Below are 24,265 nucleotides of genomic sequence, written 5' to 3'. Positions count from 1 at the left end.
AACTTAAAACAAATAAGCCCTAAATAAAAATGAAGTGTTAAATCATTAATAACAAACTGACAGTTTCTACTATTAAATAAATACAAACTAAGGAGAAAACTGAATTAAAAGGACTATAATAGTGGTGGTGCAAAAAGCTCTAGATATAAAGGTTTATAAGATATGATGGCAAGCATGAGATAGATAGTAATTTCATTTGTATCAAGTATGAACTGAAATTAATGACAAACAATAAATCATCACAAAGTTCTAAACTATAATCCATAGAAAAGCAACATAATTCTAATAAGCTGAACATAAATGACAAACAGAATAGCAATATGCCCACAGAATTGTAGTATGGTGAGCTCAAGTACATCAAGTGAAAGCCTGGGGTAAAAGAAATGCTGAATGGTTGTACCACAGTATGGGTTAAACTACAGCCCAATCTCATGTTTTTTTTGGGCCTATGAACTAAGGACTGATTTTACAGATAATAATTTGCAGTCAATTTGATGACAGAGAATACGAACTTTGAATCTCAATTAAAAGAAATGTTACAGCCCCCCTCCAAAGAACTCCAATCTTCTAATTAGTAGATTTGTATTACAAAAAATTTGTACTCAATTATTATAAATTTCCACAATGAAATTTGTTTTCTCTTTTTGTATACCTCTAGGACATCCTTCCTTGATTTGTGCTTTAGCTCCTAAACCCTAACATATTTTATCTAGCTCTCTAAAGTAAAAGGCTGCCAACCCCTATATTAGAGTTTAATACAGGGATAATGTGGATGTGGAATGGGCTTTTAGGAAATCAAATGACCAAACTATCTGAACTTATTAGATCTGAGTATGGTGTGGGAATCAGAAAGTAAATCTGATGAACAAAGGTTAAAGTTTAATTTGAAACTAAAAGTTGGTTACCCCCAAAAGACTGCAAATACCACAGAGGTCTCAGATGCAAATCATAAAAACGTCATATAGATAGTAAGGAAGATTTCTGATCACTTGCTGATCTTTTTAACCATCCTTGCACACATTAATATTTAGCAAAATCACCTTACCAAAAGTGACATATTTTTATAGAATGAAGTACAAGGAATTTTAAGTAATGTAATCATAGTCCTGTGTACAACTGATAAAAGCTACTGAGGAGTTATAGCTCAGCAAAGAAAAACTAAATTCAAGGTGTTTAGACATAGAGCGGACTGAATCCCAAAGCAGTATTTTGATGTTGGAAGTATTCAAGGAAACACTGGAAATCCATCTGTCAGGAATATAACGAAGATGATTCTTTCACTGATTGGAGAATTGGACTACATGACCTCTAAGGAGATTTTGAACTTTACATTTCTATGAAATATTCAGCAAATCAAGACTAAAACCCAAAAGAAAGCAGGTGTTGTTGCTTTGGACAAAATGTAACCTTAGAATGAAGCAATCTAGTGGTCTAAATATACAGACACTTGATTTTTTTTTTTTTTAAGAGGGTGGGAACTTTAAGGTCTCAAATATTAAGAACTTTTAAAAATTACATTTAAAAAATCAATTAAAACCTCAGCCTTACTGTTAAGAGACAATATTAATTCCAAGGTAATAATATTTTAAGTCTGGTGTTGTTAATAAAAGTGCTTTTAAGAGCTAATAAATTAACTTATGTTAAACTCCTAAGTCAAAATTCTGCTTCTATCAGTGGTCTGCTTATACAAGTAGACAGTCATTCTTTCATTTTACAAATACTTATATATTGAAAAATATAAGCACCATGTGCTCAGCAGAATATTAGGAGCAGAGAGGACAGAGTGAGTAAAAATACACATAGCTTGTGCTTTTATTTGGTTTTTATATATTTTAGTGATTTTATGGCTTTTAAGTAATTTAAATAACAGATATATCCAATTTGTTTTTTGCATCAGATATCTAAGATACCTTTTAAATGATCATATAACAGAAGAGTAACTCAATTAGAAACCAAGAGGCTGTGTTCTTATAACTCCTCTGTAGCTGACCTTTTTATGGGGTATTAGATCACTTTCTCCATTTTTTAAGTTTTTGTTGGTGTGGGTGATATGGATTCTCAGAATAACAACAAAACTCCCTGCAATTCAAAAATTCTGATTCAAACTTCTCACCTTGATTATTTCTACCAATTGATCCACACCACTGTCCCCTGGAAATATTGGTTGTCCTAATAACAGCTCAGCCAACACACAGCCTGCAGACCATACGTCTATAAAGAAAAGAAAACAAGAGTTACCATTACTAAGAGTTACTAATGCTTGTAGCTTAAGTTGAATTGAAAACTATTTGTATACATTTGCTAGTTTTACTCTGATCACAGAGTAAATGTCACAAGCAAAAAACTGTACAATCCAAAACCGAGGGAGAAAGTCATCAAATTATCCCTGTAGTGTAAACTTACCAAAGAGGAAAAAGGCCAATAAGCAAATTCCAACAAAGGGTCAAGTCCATTTAATTATCAAATATCAGGTGTTCAAATCTTCAACAACCAAGATGGGATTATAGCACCAAAATGTGGGGTATGATTATCTACTTATCATACTCTAAATAAGTCAAAGTGATACAACCTCTGTACATTGGCAGTGCTTATAAAATAGCAACAAACAAGTCTTCAATCTCTATACACAGAGTTTTAAACCAATGCAAACTCTGATAAAAAATTTTAAGCTTTAAATGGTTGGCTTTTGTGTTGTAATATGACTGATGAAAGAATGCATTTAAATATATTTCCATTTTAAAATGCAAAGACAGAGGAATAAATTTTATTTCACAAATCCTAAAGAATAGAAAAAGGAAGGAAAACTTCCAAACTCATTCTATTTATTCTGATCCCAAAATCACCTAAAGACTCCAATAAAAAAAAAAAAGAACTGTGCTCGCTTCGGCAGCACATATACTAAAAAAAAAAAGAACTACAGGACAATATCCTTGATGAACATGGATATAAAAATTCTCAATAAAATACTAGCAAACTGAATCCAACAATACATTAAAAAAAATTCACCACGATCAAATGGGATTTATTCTTGTGTTGCAAGTATGGTTCAATATTCACAAATCAATCAACTTGATACACTACATTAATAAAAGAAAGAACAAGAACCATATGATCATTTCAGTAGATGCAACAAAAGCATGTGACAATGTATAATATCCATTCATGATAAAAAAAAAAAAACTCTCAATAAGTAGGTTTAGAGGGATCATACTTCAACACAATAAAGGCCATATATGAAAAACTCACAGCTAATATCATCCTCAATGGGGAAAAACTGGGAGCTTTTCCCCTATGGTGAAGAATAAGACAGGGATATCCACTCTCACCACTGGTATTTAACATAGCACTAGAAGTCCTAGTCACAGCAATCAGACCACAAAAAGAAAGAAAAGGCATCCATACTGGCAAGTAAGAATAAACTTTCTTGATTTGCAGATGACACGATACTCTATATAGAAAACCCAAAAGATTCCACTAGAAAGTGCTAGAACTGATGAAGGAATTCAGTAAACTCACAGGATAAAAAAAAAAAAAATGTACCACAATCTGTTGCATTTTTATGCACCAATAATGAAGCAGCAGAAAGAGAAATTAAGGAAACAGTCCCATTTACAATTGCTCCCAAAAACCAAAAGAATAAACTTAACTAAAGATGTAAAAGATCTGTACACTGAAAACTATAAAACACTGAGGAAAGAAACTGAAGATGACACAAAGAAAAGGAATGATATCCCATGCTCATGGATCAGAAGAACAAATACTGTTGAAATGTCTATATGACCCAAATCAACATTTAATGCAATCTCTGTCAAAATACCACCAGCAATTTTCACAGACTTAGAACAAACAATCCTAAAACTTGTAGGGATCACAAAAGACCCCAAATAGCCAAAGCAAACTTGAAAAAGAAAAGAGAAGCTGGAGGCATCACAATTCTGGACTTCAAGTTATATCACACAAAGCTGTAGTGATCAAAACAATATGGTACTGCTACAAAAATAGGCACATAGATCAACAGAACAGAAAACCCAGAAATGAACCCACAACAATTAATCCTCGACAAAGTAGGAAAGAATATCCAATGGGAAAGACAGTCTCTTCAACAAGCGGTGTTGGGAAAACTGGAGCGCAACATGCAGAAGAATGAAACTGCTTTCTTACATCAAACACAAAAATAAATTCAAAATGGATTAAAAAGTTAAATGTGAGACCTGAAACCATAAAAATCCTAGAGAGAAACAAGGAAATAACCTCTCTGACATCGGTCATAGCAACTTCTTTCTAGATATGTCTCCTAAGGCAAGGAAAACAAAAGCAAAAATAACTGGATTGATCAAAATAAAAAGCTTTTGTATACAGAAGGAAACAATCAGTTAAATTAAAAGAAAGCCTACAGATTGGGAGAAGATATTTGCAAATGGCAAATCTGTTAAAAAGTCAGTATCTAAAATATATAAAGAACTTATAAAACTCAACACACATGCAAAAATAAATATTCCAATTAAAAAATGGGCAGAAGACATGAATAGACATTTTCCCAAAATGTGGGAAAATGGCCAAAACACACATGAAAAGATGCTCAATATCACTGTTCATTGGGGAAATACAAATCAAAACTACAATGAGCTATTACCTCACATCTGTCGGAATGACTAAAATCAACAACACAAGAAACAACAGGTAAAGGTGAGGATGTGGAAAAAGGGAACCCTCTTCCATTGCTGGTAGCAATGCAAACTGGTACAGCCACTCTGGAAAACAGTATGGAATTTCCTCAAAAAGTTAAAAATAGAATGAACTACCCCAAGATCCAGCAATTGCATTCTAGGTATTTACCCAAAGAATAAAAAAATACTAATCCAAAGGGATACACACACCCCAATGTTTATAGCAACATTATCTACAATAGCCAAATTATGGAACCATTAATGGACGGATGGTCACACATACACACGTACACATATATATGCATACACACACATATATACGAAGGAATATTACTCAGCCATAAAAAAGAATGAAAATCTTGCCATTTGCAAAGACAGACAAGGATGGAGCAAGAGAGTATTATGCTAAGCAAAGTAAGTCAAAGAAAAAAATACCATATGATTTCACTCATATGTGGAATTCAAGAAACAAAACAAATGAGCAAAGGGGAAAAAAGAGAGAGAGGCAAACAAAGAAGCAGACTCTCAACTATAAGGAACAAACTGATGGTTATCAGGTGAGGTGGGTGGAGGATGGGTCAAATAGGTGATGGGGTTTAAGGAGTGTACTTGTGATGAGCACTGGGTTTTATATGAAGTGTTAAATCACTGTATTGTACACTTGAAACTAATACTACACTGTATATTAAATAACTGGAATTTAAATAAAAACTTAAAAAAAGACAAAGGGAAAATACTTGAAGAGGTCAAGGTTAAGATTAGAGAGATAATCATTAATTTTCAATATGTAAATTGTCATGCTATTATGCCATATCAGGTGGTAAGGTGGATAAGAAGTTGACTATATATAGCATCTACAAAAAATAAAATTATTTAAGAGCGAATTGCTTATTTTAGCCAACTAGAAGTTTTTTGTGCTTAGTTTTTCAATACATGAATTTTTCATGTTAAAAAAAAAAGTATAAGGTGACAGGAGGTTAGGGAAAAGAAGAAGAGCTGCATCATAGCAAAAGAAAAGCACAAACGGAAATAGAGACATGAGAATGAGTATCAAGGTACATGAACACAAGCAGAGTCAGAAACCAAGCAGAAAGAGTAAGGAGAAGAGGGAAAAAAGTGGAAATATAAATGAGAAAAGGAAAAAAAATAACATTAAGGAGGGATAGTAAGTCCAAACTGGGATGGGTATGTGAGATATGAGCCTGCCAGTGTATTATTTTGTTGTAAAATTAAAACATTTTAAGGGGAAAAAAACCCAAAATAATTCACTTTTAAATAAAAATGGAAACCTCAATCCTGAGAGTAAACTTTTAAAAAATAATTTAAATAAGTTTTAATAATTTATAAAAAATTTTAATTAAAAAATAATTTAAAGGATACAATCCTGGCTTACCCAAGATAGTCCTGGTTTAGATTTATTGTCCTTGGATAATCACTAATAGCATCCTCTTTCTCTTTTAAAAGTATTACCAAATAAGAGGTTAAATTATATGGTCAATCTATTTATAGCCCACCATTAAGACCTTCTGCAAGGAAAAGCTAATTTTCAGTTTCTGGATGCCTGAGATTCCTGGGTTTTGTATGAACCAACAATCAAGTGCTTTAGAGGATGAACATAAATCTCTGGTGGGCCTTCTCATCTACCAGTAAGAAAGGAGAAGAACGGTGAATGGCATGGGGTCAACAAATAATTTAAGAGGTCTGATATGGTGAGATGCATTACCAAAAAGGATAAGATATCCCTGCCGGTGACTAACTTTTTACTAACATAGGAAAACAATGACAAAAAATTTATATAAGAAATTCAAGTTCATCTTGTCCAGTTCTAAGCAATGATAACCAAGACACCTATTTTGCAAGCACTGACCAAAAAGAGCCCTCCTTGATATACTAGGTAATTGCTAAATGAGGCAAATATTAAAACCTGCTAAGAACACTTTACTTCATTCAAAGCCAAATAATACTCTTAAGATGGAGGGACAAAAGATATATATCTTCATTAACGTAAAGGCTTTATTTTGATCTAAGTTTAAAAATATGCCTTTACCTAGCCAATTAGATGGAAGGTAATATGCACTCATTTCTTTACAACAGAAAATAATTCATCTCAGAAGACAAGGCTGGAAAAACTACAGGGGAATAATTAAATATTTATTAAAAAACCATGGGAAATACTTTCTTACACTGAATTTAGGTACAAATACGGGAGACAAGGAATAAACCATTAAAGAACACTATTGCTTAGTGGTTGCCACAGACTAATAATCCTAAAATTCAGGTGGCAACTATACCAATGGTCCTCAATGTTAACTCATGCAAACTACCAAAACCAAGGTATTTACCATTCACTTTCTGGGAGAAACCAAAATCTCTTATGTTCATACTAAATGGGACAAATGAATAATATTCTCCAAATAGAATAAAACAGGAGGTATAATAAAATAAGCACTCTGGCCCATTGACGTATCTGGTTATTTGGGGATTTCAACCAAAATAGTGTTCTGCTTTATACTTAACGCTCATTCCTGGTAAAAGTAATCTTTCAAGATCATTTAAACATAGTTAATTCACAGATAAGAAAACTGAGGCACAATAAAGATCAGGGACTTGTCCAAGGTAAAGCTACTGAATAGGAGAGCTACACCTGGAACCCAATTTCAATTCCCAGTCAAGACACCACTGTCAGAGAATAACTAACTGCTTCTTCGAAGGTCTATAAACTCAAATCTTCATCCAAAGAACCATTTGTTCTCTGCCATTTCTCAGTAAGATAATATAATCAGAGCCATCAGCCTGAGCTCTGGTTATATACAAATAGGACAATAATCTACTCAGAACCAGCTACTCTCTCATTTCAAACAATTGTTAAAAATATTTCTAAAATGTATGTGCATTAGCACACTTCTTAATACTTTTGTTTCTGTCTTCAAATCACCAGAGTCATGAGAGGAAATATCCAAGTCTAAAAAGGAAGGCCAAATCCAGGCTTATTAGGGTTCAAAAGACCAAAGGTGAATCAGTGGCATTAGTGAGTCCTAAGCCTAGAAAGTCAGATTCTGGTATTAGCCATACAAAGGAGGCTATTATTGGAAAGGAGGCACTCATAACATCCAGAGAAGTGATTCCTAATAGAGAAAATGGACTAAAATGCTCTTCTTTTGCAAGATGATTCCATGGAACTGCTAAGGCACGTGGACATTTATAGAAGTAATGCACTCTTAAGCGGGTAGTGAGTTTTTTTTTAATACATGCCTTATTAATGTGTCACATGATGTGGTCATGACTTTTTTTTAAAAGAAGCAAATTGCATTTATTTTGGGTGACCCTAAATAGGTGACCACAACTCATCCCAATATCTGGTATGTGAATGATCAGTATCATATATTTGAATAAAATACAGAGCAGCTGTAAAGTCCAAGGATATTTCCAAAGATAAAGGGCTGAAATTTGCTCTTGCAGAGAGTCAAGTTAACAAATAGCATCAAACAAATACCTTCTTCCATTTCTTTAGTACTTTCACTAATATTTTATTTAATCTTCACAGCAACTCAGAAAAGTAGGTAGAACTGTTAGCAACCTCCACGCTTAGTTAAGTAGTAACAGTCCTAGAACTCAAATCTAGTTCTACTCCAACCAAAATACCCTTTTTGCTCTTTCTTATTTGTCCCTTAACATAGGCCATATAACAGCAATGATGAAACTGTCAGCATTACACACACACATGGACACACACACACACACACACACACACACACACACACACACACACACACGATTATACTCTCTTTCCAGTGTAGCCAGTCTCAAAGTATGGTCTGCAGAGCTCTGGGCCCCCTGGACCTTTAAAGAGGTCCTAATGGGTAGAACTATTTTCTTTCTTTCTTTTTTTTTTTTAAAGTTTTTTTTTTTTTTAATTTATTTATTTGACAGAGAGAGAGAGAGAGATCACAAGTAGGCAGAGAGGAGGAAGCAGGTTCCCCGCCGAGCAGAGAGCCCGATGCGGGCCTCGATCCCAGGACCCTGAGATCATGACCTGAGCCGAAGGCAGAGGCTTTAACCCACTGAGCCACCCAGGTGCCCTGGGTAGAACTATTTTCATAAGAATATCAAGATATTATCTACCTTTTTCACTGTGTTGACATTTGCACTAATGGTGCAAAAGAAATGATAAGTAAAACTCTGGGTCCCTTGGCACAAATCGAATTGCTCTTTGGCATTTTTGTCCTTTAGGCAAAATAAAAATGGTAATGTGTTTCTGTTTAGAGGTCTGTGTTCATATCAGAAAATTTCCACTTGTATTAAAAGACAAAAACTGTCCACATTCTGGTTTTTCTTAGAGTTCTGCAACTATGGGTTCTTTTTGGTTGGCTGGTTTGGTATTTGCATACTTTTGGTTCTGTTTTTGGATTAAGGAATTCTCTTCAGAAACAGAATGTAACAATAAAATAATTCTGACAGTTACGTGTACACCTAGCCTAAGGTTGCTCCTCCTCTCTTAGCTTTACCATTCATGTGCAGCTGATAGTACTATGTTCACTTTTATTAGTATCCTAAAATGGGGAAGAAGAAGTCATTGAAGATGGAAGCAAATTATCCCTATTCAATTCGTTCTAATCACTAAAGATCTTTTGTGAAGACTTCTACAGAATCAATGGGTTTAGCCAAACAAATGAAAAAGAATTGTTTTTTTGTGACTTGACTCAACAGCAAATAAGCAACTGGGATAACATAGTAGGAATGACAACAATATGGCCATCATTTTCATCATCAATGTTATGAATGCAACTTCTCCAAATAGTGATCAAGCTCAGAAGTTAGTATTTCAGGAGAATTAAAATTTTAAGAAAGAAAAGATACACTTAGGATTTATTTGAAATTTTAAAAGTTAAAAACAAACATAGTCATAATCATAATCATAATAAAAAAAATCCCAGAAACCGTAATAAGAAATAATAAATATACCTTAAATTCTGAAAGTTGACATTTAAAATACTCTACACATTTTTGCACATCAGTCTTTAAGGAGAAACAGATTTTAGGTCATCCCTATTTTTATATTTAAGTGAAAGTATAGATTAGTAATACTAAATTACTAAAAATAAGATGTAATTAATAATTACAAGCCATTATATTCATATTCAGTACTTACCTATACTAGAGGTATAATCAGTGGCTCCAAAGATCAACTCTGGTGCCCTATAGTACCGAGAACAGATATACGAAACATTGGGTTCTCCTCGGACCAGCTGCTTTGCGCTAATCCAAAAAAAAAAAAAAAAAAAAAAAAAAAGCATAAATTCTTTAAACTCAGTGTAAACCTTAAAAGAACCTAAACTTTCATTCACAACCCTGAACATTTAGCTAAGATTCACACCATTAAATCATACAACAAGCAAAAAAAGAAAAATAAGAACCGTAACTACCTAACAAAAGAAACTTATAATTTTAACATAACAGTAATTTTTTTAAAAAGTAGCTTTTGAAGAATGCCTTTGTCAACTGTCACCTAAGGAAAAAGAAACAGAAAGTCATAAAAAGACAAATGCTGAATTTCTTGTTATCTTCTGTTCCTTGAATACTACCTCTAAAATATAAAGGAAGGCAGGAAAAGTAAGAAGTACCTCCACCCACCAAAAAACACAGTAATGGATTATAATACAAGAATGAATACTTCTTACACGAGTGTTTTTTTAAACAGAAATTGATCACTCTCTTATAATTTGACTTCAGCATCAGAGTAAATATCTCAAGGCTTACCCAATCTACTCTCTTTTTCCACTGTGTTGGTCAATTTATTAATTGTCTAAATATTCATTACTCAATAAATAAGACAGGTCCTCCCCTGTGGGTCAGAGATGATTCACAGCCTCTGAATTCTAACCTCGCTGTTGTAAATTTAGTTACATGTTCTCTAATCCAACTTTTATTCAAAATACTCTGTGACATGTATTTTAAACATTAATTAGTTTCTTTGGAGCTGTCTCTCAAGATAATTTAGAGATACACCGAAATAAACTCCTGTAGAAGTTAACTACTTTGGCAAAGAAGGACAACAAAGATAAATATAGGCAATAAACACAAACAACAAAATCAAAACAGAAAGAACGTAAGTAACGGAAAGGGAAAATTTTGAGGTAAAGGTATAGGAAATCAGAGTAGAGACAAATGAAAGTAGTTACAAAGGTTTCGAAGTTTGGACTTTCTTTTCCTTCTTTTATTTCTGGTCAATGATAATCCTTACCTTAACTTGTTCTTCCTTCATTTCAAGTTTTGAAGAGGGAGGCAGTTTATTTTTTTAACATTCTCCCCAAGTATTGACACACAGCACTGATTTCATAAATTAACAAATATCAATCCTTGCTTTTTGGCTGCATGAAAATTAAGATACCTTTTCAGCTTAGCTGATAAAACTTTCTACTTTATAAAAGGTTTTTTATATTAGTAAGAGAGATTCCAATTATATTGTCAGAAAATGCACTATAAGACAAAAAAGGTAATATTGGAAACTCTGCATTCCTATAGATTTCCAGGATACTTGATAAAGCTACCTTCATTCTCTTCAGATGAGGCTTGAAGTTCCTTCCCAACCTTTGAAGGAAGAGAGCAACCAATATAATGACCACACTTAGTTCTGAGAAAGCCCAACTAGATCTTCAGCTACTTCTAGGCCTTATTTCATCCAGTTTAAAAAAAAAGAAAAAAAAAAATCACTAGAAGAGAGTAACACTGTTTTATTCAAGTCACTACCAACCTGGCACTAAGAACCTAAAGTGTATCTAAAATTCTACTTGCTGAAACCAACTGTTAAAAAACAAACAAAAAAGAGCAGCTTTGTTATTTATCGGAGCTGTTAAAAATGACCTATTACCACAGAGGTGAGATCCCTGTTCTAAATATATCAGAACAAAGCAATTCCTATGTCCCAATAAAATGGTCCGTAGCAGCAGTGTTTTCACTATGGTGAGAACAGAAACTACTAAACTTGATGTCTCAGTCTTTTTACAGTTCATACTGGTCAGTCACTCTCCGTGGGGAAGATACCCCATAACAGTAAACTCATCTGATTTCAGCAATTATGTGCACTTTGTTTCAAGCATCAGATAAGAGTTTTGATTTAATAGCCTTCAGCTTTTCTTCTAGTTGAAGGAAGAGTTATAGCCTGCAAAATGAGCTGAATCTTACAACATGTATCTGAGATCAGTTAACTATAAAAAAAAAGGGGGATGGTCTGAAGGAGCACACTGCTGTGAGACTAAGAATTGACTCCGAAGGAGCAGATGTGCTTGTTTTTCTGACACACTCAAGAGACAGCCTATGGAGAATATATCTTATATTAAACCTAAAATTTAAACTGTGGGCTGACACGAAAGTATTACAAAGAGGTGGAAATAGGGATATTAGGAGATGTGGATCAATATCTATAAAGAGCTGAACTGAAAAGAATCTGTGAGGATGAAAAAAAATGGAGAGAATCCAAGTTATGTGGCAATGTACTAGGGACTGAGAGGAGAAAGACTAATCTAGGTGGAAGAAGGTTAACTGAGTGAGTTACACGAGGATATAAGCTTGGTTTCATGTTGAAAGGATAGATTACAAGAAGCACAAGTTGCTGAATACTATGAAGATTAAAAGGATGACATCTTATGACACAATATAATATTACCGAGGAATTAGTTTAAGAAAACAAAGTGCACTGGAATTTGCAGAAAAGGAGAATAAGAGACTCAATATAGAGGAAAAGGAAGAAAACACTGCTACTAAGGTTAACACTGAAATGAAAAAGAATGCAGCAATGAATGCTAGTACTTTAAAAAACAAAACAAAACAATAACTGCTCAGCAGCAAACTCTTGGTTTTGGCTTAGGTCATGATCTCGGGGTCATGAGATCAAGTCCTGTGTTAGGCTCCCTGCTCAGGGCAGAGTCTGCTTGAGGGTCTCTCCTTCTGTCCTTCCCTTCTTACCCCCAGCTTGCCTTGCCTCTCCCCCACTTTCTAATAGATAAATAAAACCTTCAAAAAAATTAGTTTTTATTAAGAAAGGAATATAAACACATAATAAAACATTCAAATAATACAAGGTACCATCAATGAAAAAGCAAGTTTCTCAACCACACTATACTCCCTGTTTCCCTTCCTACGGGCAATCAATGTTACGGGTTTATTACCTATCATTCCAGAAATAATCATATACCTATATACATATGGCTATACCATGTTTTTAAAACATAAAAAGTGACAAGCTTTATATAGTCCTGATCTTGTTTTTTAATTTTTCTAAGACATTATTCCTTTTTACAGTTGCATGTATTACATTAAATGTGTATATACTATAATTTATCTGGTCATTTTCCTACTGACATTTATAAACAATCTTATGATAAAAATCCCTGTATATATACTATTTTAAAGTATTTCTAAGGGACTAATTCCTACAAATTAAAATGCTAGATAAAAGACTATACATATTTATAATTCTAACAGAATTTATTAAACTACTCTTATAAGAATCTGTAAGTAGTGCATACTCCTTGAATAAGGACTATGATATTTTTGAACTGATATTGTAAAAGGCATACAGTTTTTGTTTTTGTTTTTAAATTAATTAATTAATTTATTTATTTGACAGAGAGAGAGAGAGAGAGAGAGACCACGAGAGAGGGAACACAAGCAGAGGGAGTGGGAGAGTGAGAAGCAGGCTCCCTGCAGGGAGCCTGATGCAAGACTCATCCCCAAGGTACTGAGATCATGACCCAAGCCAAAGTCAGATGCTTACCCACTGAGCCACCCAGGTGCACCCAAAGGCATATAGTTTTAAAAGAGCATACGGGGTAGGAGGGTGAGACTGGGGAGGAGTGAAAGAAGGAAGAAGAAAAGAAAGCTAGCTTACCTTCCAAAGTCACAGAGTTTTAAGACAGCTGTATCAGGGTCCAACAAGAGGTTCTGTGGTTTAATATCCCGATGGCATATTCCAAAGGAATGGATATAGGCTAAACTTCGGAACAGCTGATACATATACAACTGGAAAATATAGTAAAAATTAATGAAGACTTTGTCCCAAACAAATCAGAATCTTTAAGCAGTAAATTAAGTAACAGATTTTCAGAAAAGAGCAGCACTCAATCTCCCTTTTAAGAGTTTCATGTCACTTATATATTAATTAGCTAATTAAAGTTGCATTAACCATGTTATATTTGCACCATCCCCCTCAATAAAAAAAGGAAATGTCACAATGTGCTTTATAAATTTTTATTTTACTGACATCTTACCATAAGCCTCCTAAAATGGGCTATTAAAAAAAATACAGATGGAAAACCCAGAAAGGTATTCCAGATCATGTGGCTAGCAAGTAACACTGTTTAGACCAGAAGCCAAGTATTCTGTTTTTTCCTAAGTTCACTATTCTTATTAAGTATGTACAATTTCATCTTTAGAATAGTATTTTCCTGAGATGTCAGCCCTAGAGCTCATTGACAGAGGGGACCAGGAAAACTCACATGTGACTGAGAAAATCTATAACCAATGATCTATCAAGACATCAGTAGCTACACAAATCTTCCTATATTATCCTTCAAAAATAAGTAGACTTTAAAATGCTATTAAAAAACGCATCCTTGGGGCGCCTGGGTGGCTCAGTGGGTTAGAGCCTCTGCCTTTGGCTTGGGTTGTGGTCTCAGGGTCCTGGGATCAAGCCCCATGTTGGGCTCTCTGCTCGTTGGGGAGCCTGCTTCCCTCTCTCTCTCTCTCTCTCTCTGCCTGCCTCTCTGCCTACTTGTGATCTCTCTCTCTCTTTGTGTGTCAAATAAATAAATATTTTTTAAAAAATGCATCCTTGCTGATTATTGACATCAAATTGAAGGGGTATTTATTTCAATTCTATTATTAAAAAAATACACTGAGAAACTGACTCTGCATGGAAGAAAGACTCAGACTCTAGCTGAGGAAGACAGGGACTCTATCAAGAAAGTGAGTATATCTTAAATCTGTTTATCCCAAGGTTGGTGTTTAAATTTTTCTGACTACTTACCTTCTGACCCCTACCTCAAAGTTATATATCATGGAAAGAATTTTTGAAATGAGTTCAAATCAAGTATATCAGTATCTTGGTTAAAACAACGACAAAGTCAAAGGTCAGAAAAGTACTGATAGAAGGCACTACCTTCAGAGGCTACTGTTAAGACTTACTAGTTTCTTTTTTTTTTTAAGGTTTTATTTATTTATTTGACAGAAAGAGATCACAAGTAGGCACTAGTTTTTTTTTTTTTTTAAAGGTTTTATTTATTTATTTGACAGACAGAGATCACAGGTAGGCAGAGAGGCAGGCAGAGAGAGGAGGAAGCAGGCTCCCTGCTGAGCAGAGAGCCCGATGCCAGGCTCCTTCCTAGGACCCTAGGATCATGACCTGAGCAGAAGGCAGAGGCTTTAACCCACTGGGCCACCCAGGTGCCCCAAGACTTACTAGTTTCTTGAAGTTAACATGAGGCCTACTTTTCTTCAGACAGGCCCTGATGAAAACTACAGACAGCTCAATTTCAGTACATTCTTAATGTTATACTGAACTAAAGCTGGAAGAGTTTAAGCCTTTTTTAAAAAAGCATGACGTAAAATGTATGAAAGAGATCTTCAATAAGGTCAGCATTTTGTCCCCAAAGTTAGAATTAAGGGATGTAGGGGTGCCTAGGTGGCTCAGTGGGTTAAAGCCTCTGCCTTTGGCTCAGGTCATGGTCTCGGGTTCCTGGGATCAAGCCCCGCATAGGGCTCTCTGCTCCTCGGAGAGCCTGCTTCCTCCTCTCTCCCTGCCTGCCTCTCTGACTACTTGTAATCTCTATCAAATAAATAAATAAAATCTTTTAAAAAAAAAGAATTAAAGGATGTTGGTATTCCATATAATTTAAAAAGCTTCCTAATTCTATCATGTTATTATTATTGTTCAAGATATCATCATATCTCCAAGTCCTAAAGCTTACTCTCAGAGTTCTAAAAGTTAAATTTACTACTACTAAGAAAATAAGCTCCAATAAGAAATTAAATTCACAGGTATTAATTTATTAAAGGAGAGATTTTACTAACTATCAGGGCGCTAATGTCTGGGTCAGCAATCACCAGTGTAAAAAAAAAAAAGTTTTGTCAAAAATGCTTAAGTCCTTAAATGAGACTGAGGCATTTTTTTTTACTATATTCATTCATCTGAAAGATCTAATCTGTATCCATTCTCCTCACTTTATCTTTTGAAAAGATAAAGAAGAAATGTACAATTTCATATCTATTTTGTTTTAGACTCTGTAAAAGTGTATTTACAGGAAAATGGAGAGGCCTTCTCTACTATCAAGATAGCAGTAACGGTAACAAGAAAAAGCTACTATTCTAAGTGCTTTGCATGAATTTTCATTTAATCCTTATGTAATAATAGGCATTATTATTTTTATTTTCCATATAAAGTGCCTGAGGCACAGAAGATAAGCAATTTATCCAAATCAGATACTAAATACTCCATAGTGGCTTGGGAAAGTATACCTCTTTAATAATGATTTCTGTATTTTATCGTATTTTTATTCTATTAAATGAAAGTATAAAAATGTATCCATTAAATAGCTTGATCACCAAGTAAATACAAGAATGATAAACTCTTAGAAACTCAGGAGATATTTAGCACATTTTGAAATTCAAGATTGATAGATTTTTTAAAAGATTTTATTTATTTATTTGTTAGAGAGAGAGACAGAGAGAGTGGGAACATAAGCAGGGGGAGTGAGAGAGGGAGAAGCAGGCTTCCCACTGAGCAAGCAGCCCCATGTGGGGCTCGATCCCAGAACCCTGGGATCATGACCTGAGCTGAAGGAAGACGCATAACGACTGAGCCACCCAGGCACCCCTCAAGATTTATTTAATACGTACTGTCAAACCAAGCCTGTTTTACCCTTTTGTTTAATTAATTCTTGCAATCACTCTGCGAGATGCATATTTATCCTCATTTTTATAGGTGTGGTAACTGAAGCCCAAATGAACAGTCTGATCAGTTACAAAGTTATCAAATCTAACTCAAGTCCACGGTTCTTTCCTCTTTGCTATTAAATCTGTTTAAAACAAACAATACATAACAATTTTGTTTATGATTCACAAAAATGCAGCCAGCTTTCTTGTGTCTTCAGACCATGTTCTTTAACCTGTCTTTTCAATTAAAAAAAAAAATTCAAATTCACAATGATGATTTTCCTGGTTTCAGACTTGAATTTTAAAACCTACTTAGTTATAGAAGATGGTCATCAAAAGGCAAAGGTGCTCAAAAACTTTTTAACTTGTATATTAACCACCATCAACTACGAAGTGACCCATACTATAAAAACTGAAGAAATGTTTGAAGCAATAATATAATATAATATACTCAACTTCTCCAGAAAAAGTGAAAAAGTGGATGTCAAACAATTATAAAGGACTGTAGCTGCCATTCTGGTGACAGGTATGCTAAACAAGTACTTATTGGATGGTCAGGTCCATGAAGGCAAGAGTATATGTGTTTATTATTTTTACTGCTCTCCCAATCCAATATTTTTCACAAAAAATAGTTTTATAAAACTAGGTAAAATAAATAAGTGAATGAGATCAACTTATCAATTTCAGACAATGTTTTTATCTTTTTTAAACTCTTTATCTTTTTTTAAAGTTTAAAGTTTAAAAAGTTTTTTTAAACTTTTTATCTTTTTTAAATTCTTAAAAATAAGAATAGATTTCAGTCCTAAAAAAACAACAGGCCAACAGGAAGGGCTACGGTTATATAAAAGAAACATCCTTTTTTCCACAAGGGGGTGAAAGGAGTGTTAGATCTTTCCTTGTATGCCAACTTCAATATGCATAATAACCTTATTTTCTTTTTTACAATATAGGATGCCAGAGATCTCATCCAAATATATGCTGTCAAAAACACAGAAAACATTGCGTGCCCTGGTAGTTCAGTCGGTTAAGCATCTGACTCGGTTTCAGCTCAGGTCATGATCTCAGAATCCTGAGACTGAACCCAGTGTTGGGCTCCCTGCTCAGTGCAGAGTCTGCTTGAGATTCTCTGCCCCTTCCTCTCTGCTCATGCCCTCTCTTTCTCTAAAAATATAATCTTTAAAACAAAACAAACCACAGAAAACACAAGGCTCTTTACTACATTATTTGTAATAGCAAAAACAAAAACAAACACCTGAAGGGAAAACAACAGACCATTAGTAGGTGACCAGCTGAATAAATTAGGATATAGCCATATAATACACTAATGTGGAGCTATAAAAGGAAGGTGAAATAGCTATGTCTATCTATGTTAATAAAGAGTGATCTCTAGAATGTATTTTTAACTTAAAAAGTATCATGGAGGAAAATGCACATATTATGTAACTATTTACATAAAAAGGAGGTGGAAAATAATTATATACATCTGCTTATTTTAAAATGCGAGGACTATAAAAAAATTTAAATATTTAACTGGGGGAGAGAGGAAATAGAGAAGAAACAGGTATAAAAGTTAAACTTATTTGATGATAATCCTTGTTTTGTAGATTTTACTTTGGAACTAATAATATTTTATATTAATGTTGACATAAAATTTAAAGCAAAATTAATTTTGAAAAAAAATATTTTTGTGGAGGGGTGGGGTCAGAAGGAGAAGAAGAGAGAGAATCTTAAGCACACTCCATGTCCAGCAGGGAACCTGATGTGGGGCTCTGTCTCACAATCCTGAGATCATGACTTGAGCCAAAAACAAGAGTCAGGCTCTTAACTGACTGAGCCACCCAGGCACTGCATGAATAAAAAAATTTTAAATGCAATCTCCAGTAAAAGTAAAATGAAATAAACAAAGCTTGGAGTGCCTGGGTGGCTCAGTTGGTTAAGCGGCTGCCTTCGGCTCAGGTCATGATCCCAGAGTCCAGGGATCGAGTCCTGCTTGATGGGCAGCCTGCGTCTCCCTCTCCACCACCTGCGCTCTCTTGTACATGCACTCTCTCTTTCTCCCTCAAATAAATATTTAAAAAAAAAAAAAAAAGAAAAGAAATGAACAAAGCTTAATGACGCATACTTGCACAGAGAGGAAATACTCAATTTTTTTAAGAGAAAAATTTTACTGTTCATACCTAATAAAATATACCATAGAAAGAAAAAGAAATGCAAAGTGATCTTAAATTACTTTCACTTAGTCGTGGTAGTGTCACTATTATTATTCTAAGACTATTATATGTAGAGTGTAGGACAGAACAAGTAATTATACTATCACTGAAAAATGAAATTTTTAGTGTAAGAGAAAGAAGATATAGATGGAAGATTGTTAACCCCCCTCAATATTTAATGAGCAATGTCAATCTATATTAACCTTTGAGATAAAAAAAAAAAAAAAGATGTATTTTATCTGAAAAGCTTATTGAAGTATTTTCTAACTCTGTGCACTAAAAAACCCAGAAAGAGTAACCAACCCTGTAGCAATTACCACTCCTAACATTAGAGACCGTGGCCTCTAAATATCATTTCTCACTAAAAGAATAAGGTCTCCTTGAAGAAAAGGTTGATTCCAAGTCTGGGGAAGTAATGTATAAGATGAACCTAGAACACTACCATGCTAGAAAGTGAAGAAGCTATCAAAGATTAGATTATTGAGACTCAGGCAAGAAGTTTTAAAACAAACCTACACAACAAATACCTTGTTGGTCACTTCTGGAGGAATCTGTGAACCAACTAATTATAAATTTTTGTAAATTAAGGGATATAATCAAATACATATCCTGTATTTATAAACTGTACCTCAGGTAATCAAATACTTGACGTGGGAAACTATTTCAGCTTATAAATTTTTTTGGCTAAAGATTTCATTTATTTATTTGTTTATTTATTTATTTGAGAGAGAGAGGGAGAGGGAGAGAGACAGGGTGAGTGGTTGGGGGAGGGAGAAAAAGGAAGGGGAAGCGAATCTCAACTGGACTCCATGCTAAGCGCAGGGTGAATCTGACGACCTGAACTCGAAAACAAGAGCTGGATGCTCAACCAGGTAGGGCACCCAAGCGTCCCCCAGCTTATAAATAAAGAATGAATAATAACTTAAGAATATGCATATTTTGTAACCCTTTATAAATGAACAGATTTAGGAAATGATCAATGGTTATAAGCATCACAAAAAGATATTATGTTCTTCCTTAGGAAACCACTCAATAATACATATGCAGTAGTCTAGAATCTTATAAAAATATATCTATCACCAATTTGCAGGAAATACAGAAGACAGAGCAACATATTAACACTACAGTAACCCAATCAGCAAAACTCAGACCACGAAACTGCACATCAACTGACCCAGTTTGTTTAATACCAAAGTGTAAGAGAGAGTGGTCTATAAGTTAAAAGAAAAATTAGACACATAGATCAGCCAATTATAAAACATGCACCTTACCCAATTCTAACAAAGAAACTTAAAATCACACACACACACAGGCAATAAAAATAGTAGATATCTAAAGGTGTTAGTGATTAACTATTTATTTGTATAGGTAAAGACAATGATATTGTAACTAAGCTTTTAAAAAGAAAGACCCTATCATTTACACATATATACTGAAATAGTTACAGATGAAAATAATACTATCTGTGACTTGCTTCAAAATAAAGGAAGTGGGGAGTAGAGGGTGGTATACGTGAAACAAGAGTGGCCATGAATTGAGCATTGTTCAAACAGTATAATGGGTACATGGGGGTTCATTATTCCATTTTCTCCTTTATTTCTATTTGAAATCTTCAATAATAAAAACATATATTTAGAGTGACCAAAGACAAGATGAAACGAGTAAAATTTCTGTAGACAGATATAGGAAAAGAAAATCACTTGGCACATTTTATGTTAAATGGTGAGAAAACAGGTATTGGCTTAGCTATGGAGCAATATAGATATGCTAGGAGGGAAGTAAACTTGAAGGGTAGATTCAACAGAGGTATTACTACCCCTCCCTCTTGGGAATTTTGCCAATTCAAAAGAATATGACCTATCTAACTACTTTAGTAACACTATGTATTTTTTGTTTTATAGTTATTTGTGTAATCGTTTTTCTTCTTATTAGAGGAGGAATCAAATATTTTATTAAGCTTCACATTGTTCTGCAATCATTTAGCATTTGTTTGCTGAATTAGAGTTGAAATAAAAAACTGGTCTAACTACTGTGCACATCTTATTAAATGTCCACATGTTGTTTTTTTTAAATCTAGTGTTAAGATTTTCTATTACTTTTATTTTACAGTCCCAAAAGTGTTTTCTCATATGTTAAGTTCACCTTACAGACCAACAATGCTTAATTGTGAGCAGTAAAGAAATGAGTACAATTTTACCAACATGGAAGCTAAGTAGGGAGTAGATCGGTAACTGCCCAAAAACACTTAATAGCAAAGTTGGGTCTCAAAACTAGGTCTTCAGGAACTAAATCTAGGGTTTCTTCTGCTTCATAAATCCATCAACATTCTAAACTGAGATGTTCAAAAATTATTCTAGATTTAGGGACTTAAAAGGGATATTCTAGTGTGCAGGTTATCTTGAATAGGACCCACTATCTTAAAATTAGAATAAAGTACTAAAGTACATTTGCAGTACAAAAACTGTGTCTTTTAGTTCCTCCTATTATCAACTTAACCACCAACTTCAACCAAGTTTGATAAGTCCAAATAAAATTATACTGGAAGCAGGTTTTTAAATTCCTAACACTGAATTCAATAGGAATACTGACTCCTTGTCATAATTATCTAGCTACCAAATTCCTGCTTTGGTACTCACTTTATCACTATAAAGTTTAAAATTGTAACTATTAAGCAAAATTCAGTACTCAATCTTAAGACATTCAGAGTCAATTTTATTTTCTAGAGTCACTCCTATAAAGGATAAAATGCAAAAAATTGTATTTAGATAGCTAGACTTTGAAACTTAACACCTAGTTAATTTTCACAATGTCATAGTTAAAAAACAATAATCTGTGTGTCAAACACACTTCAATAAAACTTTTTTAAAGATCTGAACAATCTAATAACGATAATAATGACAATAATGTTTCTAATCAGAAATCAAAACTTTAATCAGAATTATGATGGATAAATTCCTAGCAACTCTTGAGTTCTTTCACAGAAGCTGACATTAGGTACTAAAAATTAAAAAATTAAAAAATTCACGGAGTCTGTACATATTTAAAATTATAAGAAATTTAAACTTTAGCTACAGTAAGCTGAATCTGTAAATGGCAACATAATGTTTAATCTGATCATATATATATTTTATAATTTTATATGATATGCCTGCTCCTTTTTCAGTCTATGCCATAATAAGGGTATCTGAAATTAAATAAATAGGTGTTATGGCCAGCAAAATTAAAATCCACAAATGTCTGTGAAAAAATTCACTTGTCAGAAATATGACAAGATATTTTTAATATGAGAGTCATCAAAGTTTAAAAGGTGAAGGTTTCACACTTTAAAATTATATAAGAATTTGGGACACCTGGGTGGCTCAGTTGGTTAGGCAGCTGCCTTCGGCTCAGGTCATGATCCCAGCGTCCTGGGATCGAGTCCCACATCGGGCTCCTTGCTCATCAGGGAGCCTGCTTCTCCCTCTGCCTCTGCCTGCCATTCTGTCTGCCTGTGCTTGCTCTCTCTCCCTCTCTCTCTCTGACAAATAAATAAATAAAATCTTAAAAAAAAAAAAATTATATAAGAATTTAATGAAGATCTAGTAATACCTACTTTGAAGCTTCCCCCACTTGGCATTATATACAATAATACAGTTAAAACATAGCCAGCACTTTCCTTGGCTCATATTAAGTACTTTTTAAAATGGGAAATTGCTCCATTTTTACATACCTTGACATAGATCACAGGGAGCGTCTGTTTGGCTCGACTATAGTGTCTGGCAACTCTGTATACTGTTTCCGGAACATAGTCCAGCACCAGATTAAGATAGACTTCATCTTTCTGAAAGAGTTCATAAAAACAGAAAAAACAAAAATTAGAAACTAGTATTTTATATAGTCAGAGCAAAATCTCTATACATTTACTCAGATTTTTTTACTTTTACTTATTCACACTTTTAAGATTCATACATTCAATTCTAATTACACAAAAGTAATTCAGAACATAGCCATAACAGTAAAAACAAGTCTACTGTACCTTTTTACTAACAATTTCATGGTTAAAAAAAAATACCATTTCAATACTGCTAAGATTTTTAATTATATTTAAACTATTATTTTGTAGTAAGATTTTAGAGGATATCACCTGTCACAAAATTTCCTATTTTCTAGTTTGAGAATCAGTGCCCTTATATCCTATCAGGAAGCTGTCATGGTAGTAGAGTGAGTACTAAATTAGCAGTGAAGATTTCCAGCCTTTTTGCTTGGCTACTAAATTAATGTATACTAACTAATGCAACATTTAATCTCTCTAGGCTTCAGTTCCTTCAACTAGAATATGAAAAATTGGACTAGATGTTCTTCAAAATTTCTCTACAACCTCTACAAAGAAGATTCTATGGTTATCTGATAGTCTATAATTAGTAGAATAATCACTTGTCTTATACAAGTAACTGAAATAAAAAGAGTAATTTATAAGGCAGCAAGTTACCATACTCACAAGTTTATTGCAGATCCTATGTTTAAACATCCTTTCTTAGCAGCCTAAAGACACTAATCCAAGATCAGTAGATAGAAAGAAAGGAATTCCAACTAAGTACCAAGTAGGAAAGAGGAACAGAGTGCTACCTTTACTCTGTCTATGTGAACAATATCAGATGGGTAAAATGAAGCAGAAAACAAGTTGAAAATCACTGTGTTCAAATCTAGAAACGGCTGCTGAAGGGGAAAATCTGTAGGTAAACAAATTTTCACAATCTTCCCAATCTGAAATCATGTTACCTACCAAAACGAAGTAAAGAATTTCAGTTTTCAGCATTTACTGAGCATTTTCTACATGTCAATAGCCACTGTAGAGGAAGTAAAGGTGGAGGCATAAAAGAGACGACATCTAAATGGAGTATGAAAGGAGTGTTTAAGGCATAGAAAAACTATGAAGGCATAGAAAAACAAGATGTGGGGTCAATGAAAAACAGCAGAGCTCAGGAAACAGTTTAGTGAAACAGCATGCTATCAACTCTACTACCTTTTCATTATCCCTCACTCTTCCACGTTCTCCTCTCTTCTCTCCATATCCAGCTTACATCACAGTCTACCATCAGCCTCATTCTCTAACAAGCGGTCAGTAAACAACAGCAAAGGCCTGCTGCCTGTTTTTATAAATAAAGTTTTATAGGAACATAGCAATGTTCATTCATGTAAGTATTGTCTATAGCTGCTCTGGGGCAGAGCTGAGTATATAAATGAGACAATAGCCTGCAAAACCAAAAATATTTACTATCTGGCCCTTTATGAAAAAGTATGCCAAGTCTGCTCCGATATATATCCTTTTCTTATATCAGACCTGTTTGATAAACCACAACCCTGGTTAAATCCAGCTACCCATTCATTCCATGCCTGTACCCAAACTGCTGAACATGGCTACAAAGAAATCTATAACTGTGATGCTTGGTTTCACAGTAAATTCATCATCAAGAAATTCAA

General features: G+C 34.0%; 1 protein-coding gene across 2 annotated transcripts in view; it reads right to left on the bottom strand.

Annotated features, from left to right (window-relative positions):
- Nucleotides 1–24,265, bottom strand: part of LOC111149921 (glycogen synthase kinase 3 beta) — a 229,491-nt gene that overhangs the window by 66,341 nt on the left and 138,885 nt on the right. For both annotated transcript variants that reach the window (XM_022507206.1, XM_022507209.1), the window contains exons 5-7: nucleotides 13,555–13,685; nucleotides 9,817–9,923; nucleotides 2,114–2,211 (exon numbers count right to left, since the gene is read on the bottom strand). In XM_022507206.1, coding sequence (XP_022362914.1) covers nucleotides 2,114–2,211; nucleotides 9,817–9,923; nucleotides 13,555–13,685 — 336 coding nt within the window. The remainder of the gene's footprint in view (nucleotides 1–2,113; nucleotides 2,212–9,816; nucleotides 9,924–13,554; nucleotides 13,686–24,265) is intronic.

Source organism: Enhydra lutris, unplaced genomic scaffold (genome assembly GCF_002288905.1).
Source record: "Enhydra lutris kenyoni isolate GAN:26980312 unplaced genomic scaffold, ASM228890v2 scaffoldscaffold2, whole genome shotgun sequence".
In the NCBI taxonomy this organism is placed as follows: Eukaryota; Metazoa; Chordata; class Mammalia; order Carnivora; family Mustelidae; genus Enhydra; species Enhydra lutris.
The sequence above is the reverse complement of the archived record's forward strand: the minus strand, read 5'-3'. Positions and strand labels throughout refer to the sequence as shown.